This window comes from Megalobrama amblycephala, linkage group LG15 (genome assembly GCF_018812025.1).
Source record: "Megalobrama amblycephala isolate DHTTF-2021 linkage group LG15, ASM1881202v1, whole genome shotgun sequence".
Classification (NCBI taxonomy): Eukaryota; Metazoa; Chordata; class Actinopteri; order Cypriniformes; family Xenocyprididae; genus Megalobrama; species Megalobrama amblycephala.
The window spans coordinates 6,446,853-6,461,121 of NC_063058.1; the positions used below are offsets into that span (position 1 = coordinate 6,446,853).

At 36.6% G+C, this 14,269-nt stretch overlaps 1 protein-coding gene across 6 annotated transcripts in view; it reads right to left on the bottom strand.

Moving 5' to 3' along the window:
* Positions 1-2,754: 2,754 nt before the first annotated feature.
* Positions 2,755-14,269, bottom strand: part of ano3 (anoctamin 3) — a 137,171-nt gene continuing 125,656 nt past the window's right edge. For all 6 annotated transcript variants that reach the window (XM_048158282.1, XM_048158284.1, XM_048158281.1 and 3 more), the window contains 6 exons: positions 10,673-10,818; positions 9,337-9,489; positions 8,969-9,116; positions 6,990-7,076; positions 6,784-6,889; positions 2,755-5,967 (listed from right to left, as the gene is read on the bottom strand). In XM_048158282.1, the coding sequence (XP_048014239.1) occupies positions 5,785-5,967; positions 6,784-6,889; positions 6,990-7,076; positions 8,969-9,116; positions 9,337-9,489; positions 10,673-10,818 (823 nt within the window). In that variant the 3' untranslated portion in view covers positions 2,755-5,784. The remainder of the gene's footprint in view (positions 5,968-6,783; positions 6,890-6,989; positions 7,077-8,968; positions 9,117-9,336; positions 9,490-10,672; positions 10,819-14,269) is intronic.

Sequence of the window (14,269 nt, forward strand, 5' to 3'; positions counted from 1 at the left end):
TCGCCAGATGAGAATCACTGTTCTAATAAATTACACAGTAATAATTTTTAAGCATAGTTTTATTTCAAATATGTTTTCATGAAATTAAACTCTAATTTGACTTTTTCAGTGTAGCGGAGTATCTATGAAGCAAGAACACATTTTTTTTTTAGTGCATACTATACCCATATGGGGGTTGTACCCATGCAAATAGAAAGTGCAAAAATATTTACCTAAAAAAATCAATACTTGATTCAAGCTAAGAAAATATGATACAGAGTTCTCATCTGCAAACACTCAAAGGGCCTGAGGACGACAGAAGCAATGACTGTGTTCGAAATGGAATACTAGTGTACTTCTTGAATACTTACTGCATACTGCATAGTATACACTGTAATGTGCCTAATATTTTTTAGTATGTAAAAGAGAACACATTATACAATGATAAATGTTCTGAACAGTAGTATGCTACATAGTGGTCACATGACCTCATTGCATGTTTAATTTAATTGAACTAAGTGGCATCTGTATCTCTAAAATAAAAATTTTGCACTGTTGATCAGAAAATGAGAAAGCAGAATCATGGTTCATATCACTTTCAGTGCATTTGTCAGACTAAAATGTAAGGTCAAGTTGTGCGCATTACATTTTGGGATACAATATCTCACGCGCTGCTTCGATACGGCACATTTCATCACATGTAGTAAGTCATAATATTCCATGCATACACAAAATTAACATACTGCACACAGTATACAAACTACAATAGTAGTATGCTATTTCGAACATAGCCATTGCGTTGAGTTTTAAAAACTTGTAAGAATGAGATGCATGCTGGGAGCACTCACTTCACCAGCTTTACAAAACACTCTCTCTTTCACACACACACTTACACACATGCAAACACACAATTATAAATGCACATATTTAAACGTGCACACAAACACGCTCAAAGAAAATGAAACAGAGAAAATACGACATTTTACATTTTTACAAAGAAATAAAACAAAAAAGCAAAATGTCAAATGAGAAAATTTGTCTTCCATGTCCATTGTCCCAATGTTAATTCTATCATCACATCTACTTTATACTCTAACGGTATGAATAATGGTGGATTGACCCTTATGCGGTTAGATTTTTACAGTAAGTGACTTGTTTGGAGTGGAATATTAGCTTGCACAGTTTACATATTTTTTTAACAAGTAAAATGCATTTTAAAAAATCTTTAAAGGAATATTTAATGGCACAATATATAGTTAATTGTTAATTTTGATATTTTGGAATGAATTCTGGGTTTGTCCCAGACAGCAACATAGTGTGGCCCAAATCCGGCCCACATCTGTGGATTACCAGATGTGGGCTGGATCTGGCCCGAAACTATGTTGCTGTCAGGGGTATGATTTTATTGATTTGACTTTATTGTTGTTGATTAATGTATTTTTACTTGCTAGGACCCCAGGACCCCACTATCTAGGTAATGGTTAATTGGGGATCTAAATAAACAAATGTATTCTGTATACAATTTTTAATAAAACAGCATCCATTATGCAATGATAAATGTTCTAAACAGTAGTATGCTACATTGTTGCTACATAACTCAAGTAATATGAGTAATATCTTGGAAATAATCTTGTTAAATCTGCATTTTTAATCCATTTTTGGTATTCTAATCAAATAATGAACCAAGAATGATTTAATCATCATATTACTTCTAGTTCATTAATGAAACTGGATTAATAGTGCTGCAGGATGATATATTTTTGTAGATCAAAACCTGGAAATGAGCATTTTAGCACTTCTGATTCCATTCATTCTAAGGTCAGTGGGTTTTTTGATTAAATGCTTGAAATAAGGTCTGTGGTTAACAAGAAATTTTCGTTTTATTTTAGCACATCAAATACATCAGTTTTACCCCACTTGTGATTTTTTAAAGTTTTACTTGTCTTAAAAAAGGCAGTTGCTAACAAGTAGCCAAATGGGACTACAGATGTTGTCAGGGATATATGTCATTAAGCAAACTCATCTACTCACTAGTCCACTTTCATTTATAACTGCACTCTTGCAAACTCTTAACTAAATAGGGAAAATGTGTTTTTTTTTTTTTTTTTTGAAAAATAAAGAAAGAATTGTCGGATGCTCAATGGTGGTGACATTGAAGGCATGCAACCATGGTGTAGGTTGTTTATAGCCTACAGGTAGCTTTTTACTTCTGGTGATTGTATTTAGGCATTAAAATAAATAAAAGCTGTTAATTTCAGAAGATTATCATGATGAACAAAACATGTAAGATTCATAAACTTTTGTTGGTCACATAACTTATTTTCTGCAGTAATCCAAAAGCCAGTGGACAAAAAATCCTATTGGCTTTTTGTTGAACCAGGGTGATGCTATCTTCCGAGTTGGTCTACAAAAATCACTGCAGCGCTCTATGGTGATGTACTAGGTTATATAGAAAGTAGGGGTGTAATGATACACTCATGTCACAATTGGATACATATCACGAAACTGAACTCACGATACAATATTATTGCGATACTCCAAGACATATGGTAAAAGGATAACAAAAATTGTACTGTTGATTAAAATTCGAAATTTGGTATTACATTGGGGGTGGAAATGAATAGGCTTGGACTTGGTGCTGGTAACCCAATGCACAGGACAATGGTGACACCAGAATAAAAATATTCATGATTCTAATGCTGAAACAGATTTATTTTAGATGAATATGCTTGTACTCTGTCACTGACTAGATATATTTAAAATAACGTAGGCCACTTTTTACTGGTAACATAAGACATTTGGTGTTATCAGGACCCACAAATATTCCCCCATTGCATTATTAAACATTATATTCAACATTATATATAGTAGTTTAATGTAGTACTGTAAACTTCACAGTCATTTCACACAGTAATTTTCATTTTGGGTGAACTATCCACAACATATTGTCACTATCCACGATACGATATTGTTGCATTTTTGTATTGTGATATATTGTGACACCATATATTGTTACACCCCTAATAGAAAGCATTGCATTGTGGGATACCACATTTCACTCACAGCACACACTTGTTGTATGCTGAACACTTTTGCAAATAGTTAGTGGGTCATCTATGCACACAGAAAATTCACAGTACATACATGCAGTACTATATACTGCAGAGATGCAGCTCAGGTAGGTGGGCACATGGACCGATGGAACCATAAACACACAAAATACATCACCGAGCAACAAAAGCAGGCGTCGGAACACAGATACACTCACACATCAAATTCAGCTCACACACGCTACAAAACCAGGCATATGGACAAGGACACAGTCTTTTATAAAATTATGAAAAACAAAGAAACAACATGCAATTAAAAAAAAGAACATGCATGTTATTTATATCACCATTTTGCCAAAGATGGCAATTTTATTTATTTTGCCTTGACAAAATGACATTGTATTGAAAGACAGATCTGCATATCTTTTCAAGGCGATGTAGTACATACAAACTGTTCATTTGCATAAACAAACTAATTTTTATTTGGTAATTTTTACCAGAAACCACTTTTGTAACAAGAATCACAATGTGAAATGCTGGCAAGCGAAGAGAGAGGGTGTATTCGGTAAATGTGTTCGTAAGTAAACGTTGTCACGTTGCCTGGCACCAGGTAGAGATCTGCTTCACAGCGGGATGATAGCTGCCCAAGCACAGACAGAGGCCACGTACACACTGTAAAGTTTCAGGAGTGACAACTGCATTTAAATGCAGGAAAAACGGAATTATCGTTCCAGGGCCTTGTTTCACAGACGGGGCTTAGAATAAACCAGGATTAGGCCTTAAATCAACTAATACATTTTAATAGCTTTTATAAACTTGCCTTCAGAAAAAAAACATTACTGGTGTGCATCTTGAGACAAAACAATGGCGCTGATATATTTTAAGATATATCAGTGCAAGTTGCTTTCAGTTAAAACAGCTCAAACATGCATTTTAGTCTGGGACTAGACTTAAAACTTGTCTGTGAAAACATGGGCATGTGTGTGCGGAACACGACTCACTCCCGAAACTGCTACGACTGACACTGCAGTAACCATAACAATGTTCTGCCGTCTCGCATGTTTGGCCTCTGTTATTCTGACTATTACAGTGACAAAAGACTTCGTTATGTTCAGCAATTTTAACTGAAGCACAGTCAACGTGTTTTGCTTATGTTTGGAAAGGCTGCTAGACGGAGTGTGCTCGTGCAGCTTTGCCATGTCCACTTATTATAAGCGTTTTGGGCTTGCTTGGCTCATAAAGCGATCAAGTTTATGGAGTTATTAAAGTGAGCAGGTGCGGGTCACAATATTTCGGTCTTATTTTCAGCATAAAGCATTTCCATTTATTTTTATGGGCTTTTTCTTTTTCGCTGATTTGCTTGCAAGATCAGTCAAGTCTTCGTAGTGCTTTCCCTGTGATTTCTTGCACCGCACATACAGAAGAGAGAAACATCTCTGATGTATGTTAAAATAGGTATTTTAACATGAATCCCTCGTCTGTCATCTTTCTCTTGTCATGCAGCATTCACAACTAGTGTGTTCCGTACACACTACGTATATTTTTTCTAAATGTGGTTGTCACTACCTGCATTTTTTGAGAGTTCATACGTTTGTAGAATGCAGTTGTCACTCCTGTAAATTACTGATCTGTGTGTACAGGACAGGAGGTGACAAATGAATTTAGCTATACGTGGCCTCAGAGACGCAGACAAGTAGACAAGCAGAAAACAGGAACTCCAAAAGCCCTTCGTCTGCATAGTAAACAATCCAAACCGCACAAGTGCTCCATTCAGAACTATGATAGGACACAGATGAAAGAGCAGCATCACTGCAGGCTATGTTGGGAAGGATGTATGTTCAATGAATATAGTCATTTCCCACCTACACACTGGAGTTTACAGTGTATCAGAGAATGCTGTAATCCATTGATTTCAAACTTGATGATCCGGCACATAGACATAGCGAGGTTTTGCAAAAGTGAAACTCCTTCAATGTGACCTTTTCCTTGAACATTTGCAGCAGTGTACTCTGGAACAGACATTTTTTTTTTAACCATTTAGAAGGCAGGCGGGTCCAGTTGTGCTTTCGGAAATCCAATTTGTCGCATTTCAGCTTGATTTCAAATGAATCCAACTCTTTTCACACCCTCAAAATGGAACTTATGCAATTCCATGCACAAAATGTCATCAGAGCTTTCTCTGGTGCAGTGGTTCTCAAACTTAAACGTGGCAGACTTCCTTAAAATCAACAATTTTTTCTTTGTTTTTGCCAGGCTGCTGTTTTGTTCTTTTAGCTACTTTTAGCTAATAAACCTAAACTAGCCAACTGTTTTTAAAGTAGCCAATCAGTACAGCTTGAGAACTACTGCTCTAAGTGTGTAAACACACTCAGCAGGATGACAATACAGGTTAACTGGAGGTCTCAGGCAGGGGTCATGTGACTGAGAAGAACCTCTTTGGTGCAGAGTACAGTTGCCCATTCCTGGCTCTAAAGGCCCACCCGGAGATCAGGTTTTGACCTCAAACGCTGAATCCGCTCCCTGGTTTATCACAGCAATGAAAATCTGAAGTGGGCAGCCCATGCATGGAGTCAATAAAGCTAGCCATCCAAGGCAGCAGAACGGTCGTACATGAATGCCTGTGTTCAAATATGTGCTGCAGTTGTGCATGTTGCAAAGACATTTGTTCACCACTCTCAAGCATTTATGTGCTTTTGTGGGTAGGGTATGTGATTCTCCAGTGGGAAATTATCTGTGTATTTATGGGCAGGCACGGCTAAGGCCACTCATGGTGATAACGTTTGCCATTCTTTTTCCGCTCTTTCTGCAGGTGCTCCAGTTCCGCCTCATACACCATCTCCTGCATTAGGTATTTCTCCCTGCGCATGCGATCACACAGGTCTTTGGGCATGTCTGGAATCATGTGGGCTATGAAGGTCTTAATGCCAAACACAAGGTGCTATGGAGAATACAACAGACAATGGAAAATTCATAAACATTAAATAACATTATATTTTTTTGCCTCCTGTTTTAAGAATACTGTATATTTGGACATACTACTCACTTGACTTCTTTTTTTTTCAAAATGAAAATATTCTGGCGGTTCTTGGCCGGAATAAGCATTTTTGCCAACAGTCAAAAGACTGGCTCTGGAAGATTAGCTACTTTATGTAACTAGTTCCTCTTGGCCTACTCTGAGCGGGATTTGAATTGGTGATAGAAGGCATGGTAGTCAGGTGTGTTATGCTAAAGTATGCTAAAGTATAACAAGTATGCTAAAGACCACAGCCTCTAGCATCAGTTGCTATTTCACCTCTTGAGCCCAGGGAAGTGAGATTTATCTGCACAGATATCGTGCACCAGTTGGCCTACATTTACACCCACCATCCTAAACCTCATTCCCACCCGGGTCACGGCACCACTTTAACTGGTTCCTCGCAGGCCGCTCCAAGAAGGGATTTAACCAGTGATAGTTGGCATGAAATTGGGCACATTAACAAGGATGCTAAAGATCACATCCTCTATTGTCAGTCACTTCCTGAGTCCAGGGTGAGTGACGTTTACCTGCACAGGTCTCTTGTACCAGATGGCCTCCATTAGACTAGTGCCTTGCATTGTAGCTAACTTTATCAAAGGGCAGCTTTACTTTAACTTAACTACTTAAAATGATCAGTATACTGTATAAAAGTTTCAAAGTAGCTTCCTTCAAAACTATATTGTGAATGCTATAAAACTACACTCAAATAAGACTGTAAAAATGTGAAGTAGCACTGACCTCAAAGACGATGATGAAGGCTAGTCTCGCAGCCAAAACATGCCAGAACTGCAGGGTGAAATCGTAGGGTTCAGGACTCCACGGAGGCGCTCTGTAATCCCGATATCTGTAGAGGGGAATAACAGAACTTGAACTCCAGAAAGAGACAAAAAACCAAATGAATAGCATGTAACAACATAAAACTGTAGCATAGAGTGTTGCAGTACCTGCAGTATCGATTTTGGTACGTTCCGTTTCTCAATTCACCCATTTCAAAAACAGACAAGCTGTTGTTCAAGTATCCTCTTAGACATCTGTGTAAAGACACACAAAACACAAATATACAGCATTAGTAATGCAAAGCTTCATATAAGGACTTTAAATGCAACCTTTTATCTTTAAAGGTGCCGTAGAACGTCTTTTTAAAAGATGTAATATAAGTCTAAGGTGTCCCCTGAATGTGTCTGTGAAGTTTCAGCTCAAAACACCCCATAGATTTTTTTTAATTAATTTTTTTAACTACCTATTTTGGGGCATCATTAAATATGAGCCGATTTAGGCTGCGGCCCCTTTAAATGCTCACGCTCCCCGCCCACAGAGCTTGCGCTTGCCTTAAACAGTGCATAAACAAAGTTTACACAGCTAATATAACCCTCAAAATGGATCTTTACTAAGTGTTCGTCATGCAACATGTCTAATTGCGTAAGTTTGGTATTTATTTGGATGTTTACATTTGATTCTGAATGAGTTTGATAGTGCTCTGTGGCTAAAGCTAACATTACACACTATTGGAGAGATTTATAAAGAATGAAGTTGTGTTTATGCATTATATAGACTGCAAGTGTTTAAAAATGAAAATAACGACAGTCTTGTCTCTGTGAGAAACGATGGTAACTTTAACCACATTTAACAGTACATTAGCAACATGCTATCGAAACATTTAGAAAGACAATTTACAAATATCACTAAAAATATCATGTTATCATGGATCATGTCAGTTATTATCGCTCCATCTGCCATTTTTCGCTGTTGTTCTTGCTTGCTTACCTAGTCTGTTGATTCAGCTGTGCACAGATCCAGACGTTAATACTGGCTGCCCTTGTGTAATGCCTTGAACATGGGCTGGCATATGCAAATATTGGGGGTGTACACCCCGACTGTTACGTAACAGTCGGTGTTATGTTGAGATTTGCCTGTTCTTCGGAGGTCTTTTAAACAAATGAGATTTACACAAGAAAGAGGAAACAATGGAGCTTGAGACTCACTGTATGTCATTTCCATGTACTGAACTCTTGTTATTCAACTATGCCGAGGTAAATTCAATTTTCAATTCGATGGCACCTTTAATAATGTTACAAACTGCTCCGAGATTTGGGTTGAAGATGCAAATGTTTGATTCTTGAATGAATCGTTCTTTTGAGCCAGTTCTCAGGAAGTAACCGGTCGAGTCGGTTCACTAATCGAACTGAATCGAACTTTAGTTCCGGGTTGATGACGCAAGACACACAAAAGTAGCACGTCCGACTCAAAAAGAACCAAATGAGCCGGTTCAACCAACTGTCGAAGTTTGCAGAGGATTACCGAGGAGTCCGATGAGTGAGTTTTGAGGCACGACTGGAAATATGCTTATTATGACTACTGTTATTAAATAACATTTTATTAGCTGCAAAAACCTTTCTGTCAAAAGCACAGGAGTCCGGAGGAGTGCCCTCTGGTGGATATCATGGGCACTCTGGTGGATTAATTTGTTTAAACTAATCAAAATTATAAAAGACTTGACACTGGTTGTCAAGATCAGTTGCAATTAATTAAAAAAAAAATATATATATATATAGGTTTGGGATTTGCATTTACATCTCCTATGTTCTGTTTGCAAAAATACAAAAACAAAAAAACAACAACAACAACGAAAAGCTATAGGCTTACAAAACATGTTGTTGAAAAGTTTAATTTTTTTTCTTTCTTTGTTCTCATTTTCACTTACGGCACCACAAGGGTTAGGGTTAACAGAAGTTAGCTGAATGAATTTCTGATTTTCAAAATAGTTTCCCAAAAACATTGACAAAGTGAAGCAGATTCTTGGCAACCCCCCGTTACAACCAGAGGGGTCTAACAAAATAAATCTGCTCAGCTTTACAATGCACATGCCACTGTTTTTTTTTTAGCCCTGTAAATGCTGCTTGCAGCTATTTTGAAATCTTCTTACTTCTCATGCCGGTAACCCTTGTCCACACAGGGCCCATATTTGAATGCGTAGACAAAGCGGGGGATGTAATCTGAAGTGATGGCAATGACAAAGGCATTTGTTATGACAGCCACAACTCCAATTCCCTCCAGGATACCATGCCAGATACCTAATTAAACAAACATACAGAAAAGCCATCAAAATGACCAATATATCAAAAACATATTTATTGAAATATACCAGGACAGATAATACTATAAACTAATATATATTAAGGTATAGAATATTAAGCATTAATGTCAAGTCTAAATTTACAACACATTAAATGCAATTACAAAAGACTCTTGGGTTTCTTGCATTTAGTGCTAATTGAGAGGAAAAGGTCTGACCGATGTCAGTGGCACGGGCGGGCATCGGTCTCCTCCACTGCGTGACAAACTTGTAGGCATCTAATCGGATCTCAATGATGTTGTTGAGCAGAGCCAGCAGAGGAGCCAGAGGAAATGCCGCCACAAAGATTGTAGTGAAACCAAACTGTAGAACTGTACAGAAACCAGATGAAACATACAGCCCATCTACATAACAAGCAAATGATTTGCCAAACTAGAACACTCTCATTACAATCAAGTGTTTACCCTTTTGTGGAGAAGATAGTCTAAAAATGGCTTACTTAGAGCAGAAACACACTTTATGCAAATATGCAAACACTGACACAACTGCTTGGCAAATGCACTGAAGGAATGTGGTCCTGCTGAAAATACATTCTACATTCTATAGTGTGCCCTGTAATCATAACAAACCTCAGTCCTCAAATGACAATAGAGTCAACCTTTTGTGCCATTAAAGGATTAGGTCACCCAAAAATGAAATTTCTCTCATTAAGTACTCACCCTCATGTCGTTCCACACCTGTAAGGTTTTTGTTCATCTTCAGAATGCAAAATAAGATATTTTTGATGAAATCCAAGGGTATCTGATCCACACATAGGCAGCAACATCATTGCACCTTTTGACGTCCAGAAAGGTAGTTGAAAACATGGTTAAAATAGTCAACATGACTACAGTAGTTCAACCTAAATGTTATGAAGAGACGAGAATACTTTTTGTGCGCAAAAACAAAGCAAAAATAATAACTTTATTCAACAATTTGAACCATTGTCATAGGTAATGAACATTATTGGCCGGATCTTGTGTCAGCATCACATGCATGCGTCGTGCTGCTCACGTGTTCAGCTTTGGCCAATACTGAGTTGGTGTTCTGACGTAAACAAGGAACCCTGCACTTCCTTGTCACTACGTATGACAATGGTTCAAATTGTTGAATAAAGTCATTATTTTGTTTTGTTTTTGCACAAAAAATATTCTCGTCGCTTCATAACATTAATGTTGAACGTTGACTATTTTAACCATGTTTTTAACTACCTTTCTGGATGTCAAAAGGTGCAATGACATTGCTGCCTTTGTGTGGATCAGATACCCTCAGATTTAATCAAAAATATTTTAATTTATGTTCCGAAGATGAACGAAGGTCTTACGGATGTGGAACGACATGAGGGGGAGTAATTAATGACAGAAATTTCATTTATGGGTGAACTAAACCTTTAAACCAGATGTGTTATTATTCTTTTTAACTACACTTCCTCAGCAAGATTCTATTTTGCCATGACAGTATTTGAAAGTTGCACACTTTAAATCCCACAATAGGTGTTGGCTGAGCAGAACTCACCCATTTCCAGGTACTCGTCCACCAGGCCATGTGCGTTCATGGGCTGCAAGTTCCAGTCTCTATCCCATTGTGGAAGCTCTTCTTTACTGTTATTCTGCTCACCTGCACGTTTCATCTTACGCCGAGACCACCAGTTCTGCAACAGTCTGGTGGATGAAAAGAAAAATTTATTTAATATGTGTATTATTTGAAGAATGTGAAAAGTGATGAAGAATATTTAGGGCCATAGCTAATTGGATTCCAGCAGGAGCCAGTGTAATTTATTGTATTTTACATCAAAACAAGCCATAAAAACAATGAATACAACAATCTGAGCCAGTAGTTTTGAAAGAATAAAGTTTACCCAAAATCAATTTATGTGTTGAAATCCAAATCTGCTGAGGCCATGCAGCTGCTTTATATGTAGAACAGACCCAAATGCAGTTGTCATTATAAATATAAATATATTAAATATCTTTAACTTAATTCTATTTTATGAAATGTTGAAATGTCTTAAAGGATTAGTCCACTTTTAAATAAACCTTTCCTGATAATTTACTCACCCCCATGTCATCCAAGATGTCCATGTCTTTCTTTCTTCAGTCGAAAAGAAATTAAAGTTTTTGATGAAAACGTTCCAGGATTATTCTCCTTATAGTAGACTTCAATGGGCACCAAACAGTTGAAGGTCATAATTAGTTTCACTGCAGCTTCAAATTGTTCAACACGATCCCAGATGAGAAATAAGGGTCTTATCTAGTGAAATCATTGCTCATTTTCTGAAGAAAAAAAAAAAAAAAAGAAAATTATATAAGTTTTTATAAATTAATCATAAATGCTCATCTTGATCTAGCTCTCTTCTTCTCTATTAGAATTCCAGCAGTGTAGACGCTGCTAAGTGTATTACTGCCCTCCACAGGTCAAAGTTTGAACTAATTTTTATATGCAATATGCTAGTTCAATAGTATATAACAATTAGTTCAAACTTTGACCTGTGCAGGGCAGTAATACGCTTAGCAGCGTCTACACTGCTGGAATTCTAATAGAGAAGAAGAAGAAGAGAACTAGTTCAAGATGAGCATTTATGGTTAAAACGTATATAATTTTCATTTTTTTTTCAGAAAATGAGCAATGGTTTCACTAGATAAGGCCCTAATTTCTCATCTGGGATCGTGTTAAGCAATTTGAAGCTGCAGTGAAACTAATTTTGACCTTCAACTGTTTGGTGCCCGTTGAAGTCTACTATAAGGAGAATAATCCTGGAACGTTTTCATCAAAAACTTTAATTTCTTTTCGACTGAAGAAAGAAAGACATGGACATCTTGGATGACATGGGGGTGAGTAAATTGTCAGGAAAAGTTTATTTAAAAGTGGACTAATCCTTTAAGAAACTTTTAAGAACGTGTACTCCATTTAAGTACACTTAAGTGGTCTTTTATTTAATTAATATTATATTACGCAAGTACTTATATATACCTGTACTTTTACAGATTTAAAGGCCACTACAAGTGCAGATTCAATACAAGCAAGTACACTTCATTAAAAAAAAAAAAAAAAAAAATCGTGTTCCACAAAAAGACAAAATATGGGTTTAGAATGAAAAGAAAAGAAAAAGTGAATAATAACAGAGCTGTAATTTTTCTGTGAACAGTATCAGTAATCTAAACTAATGTCCCTCATCATGTTTTCCGGATAGTATATTAAGTTCACTCTGTTGCTATGGCTCTTTCTGATTAAGCATACATTTTACTCTGTACTGCAGAGTTGGCAAAATCAGTCAGCCGTGAACACAGTGGACTGGAACTAAGGACAAGCTGTCTTTGTATGTCCAGTGCAACAGACACTTCCTGTTTGGGCTAATAATTGAGTAACACAGACCTCTGTTCATACAATCAATAACAAAGCCAGATCTTATGAAATAATTTGTGTGTATATATATTAAAAAAATAAAAATGTAATATAAAGAATGATAATAAATGCATGCCAAATTATTATGAAGGAATCTATACTACTACTGTTTTAGGTTTAGGCAATTATATAGGTTAGGAAAGAATCAATAAAATCAAACAAAATGCCATTTAAACTGGCTCCATCAGAGAGGAAAAATGGTTTATCAAGAGTTTATTTGCCAAGTAAGACTCCAATTTGAGTTTTTTCATTATTTTTCATAGCCTCCAAAGGACTGTCCACAGACCAAGAATAATTTGATGCAGTACATCAAATTTGTCACAACAGATTCCAATTTGCAATTACTGTCAGGTTTATGTTCAGTTTTGTCATTCTAAGTTGACCCATTCATTCATTTTTTCCCATTGATTGATGTATTCCATTCACTTTGTTGTCCATTAATTATTTTAGTTCCTCTGTGTATTTATACCCCCGTTTGGTTCTGTTCGTTGTCTGGTGTCGTACTTACAATGTGGATGTTACCCCCATTATTCAGGACCTGTATTTTGTGAGTTATCTTATTAAAACCTGTTTCTTTGTATTCCTCGTCTTTGTGTGATTACTATAGCACCCATGCTTTACAGAACACCAGACCAAAACTGTTCAAATTTTGTGGCATTTTTTCACCGCTTTTCTTTTTCACAATGGACCTCCCCGCTGTACAGCTTCTGTGCCTGGAGCAGAAAGACCACTCACTTGGAAGAACACACTCAAGTCAAGTCAAGTCATCTTCATTTATATAGCGCTTTTTACAATACAGATTGTTTCAAAGCAGCTTCACAGTGATAATAGGAAATGGACATATTAATAGACAGAGATTGTTTTGGCTTTACAGCGGTTCTAGGAAAAAGTTATTATTGAGCTAAAGTAAGTTTTTGATTGAATCCCTTCCATTGTAAAAATCGTTAATTATTAACTTAGGGGCCAATTAAATGACACCCTTTTAACTGAAAAATTGCTGTTCATTTATGTGTTTAGTCTATAGGTACAGGTGCTGGTCATATAATTAGAATATCATCAAAAAGTTCATTTTTTTATTGTAAATTATTTTTGAAAATGAAACTTTCATATATTCTATATTCCCTACATGTAAAGTAAAACATTTCAAAAGTTTTTTTAATTTATTTTTTTTAATTTTGATGATTAGAGCGTACAGCTCATGAAAGTCCAAAATCCAGTATCTCAAAATATTAGAATATTTCCTAAGATCAATCAAAAAATGGATTTTCAAAACAGAAAAGTTCAAGTTCTTTAAAGTATGTTCATTTGTGCACTCAATACTTGGTCGGCAGCACATATTACAGCAAATGACTTGCTCCTAGCACAAATTACAGCATCAGTGAAGTGTGGCATGGAAGTGATCAGCCTGTGGCACTGCTGAGGCACTATTGAGCCTTCAGATCATCTGTATATTGTTGGATCGACTGTTTCTCATCTTTCTCTTGAAAATATCCCATAGATTCAGGTCAGGCATGTTGGCTGGCCAATAAAGCACAATAATATCATGGTCAGCAAACCACTTGGAATTGGTTTTTGCACTGTGGGCAGTCCTGCTGGAAAAGGAAATCAGCATCTCCATAAAGCTTGTCAGCAGATGGAAGCATAAAGTGCTCCAAAATCTTCTGGAAGATGGCTGCATTGACTTTGCACTTGATAAAACACAATGGACCA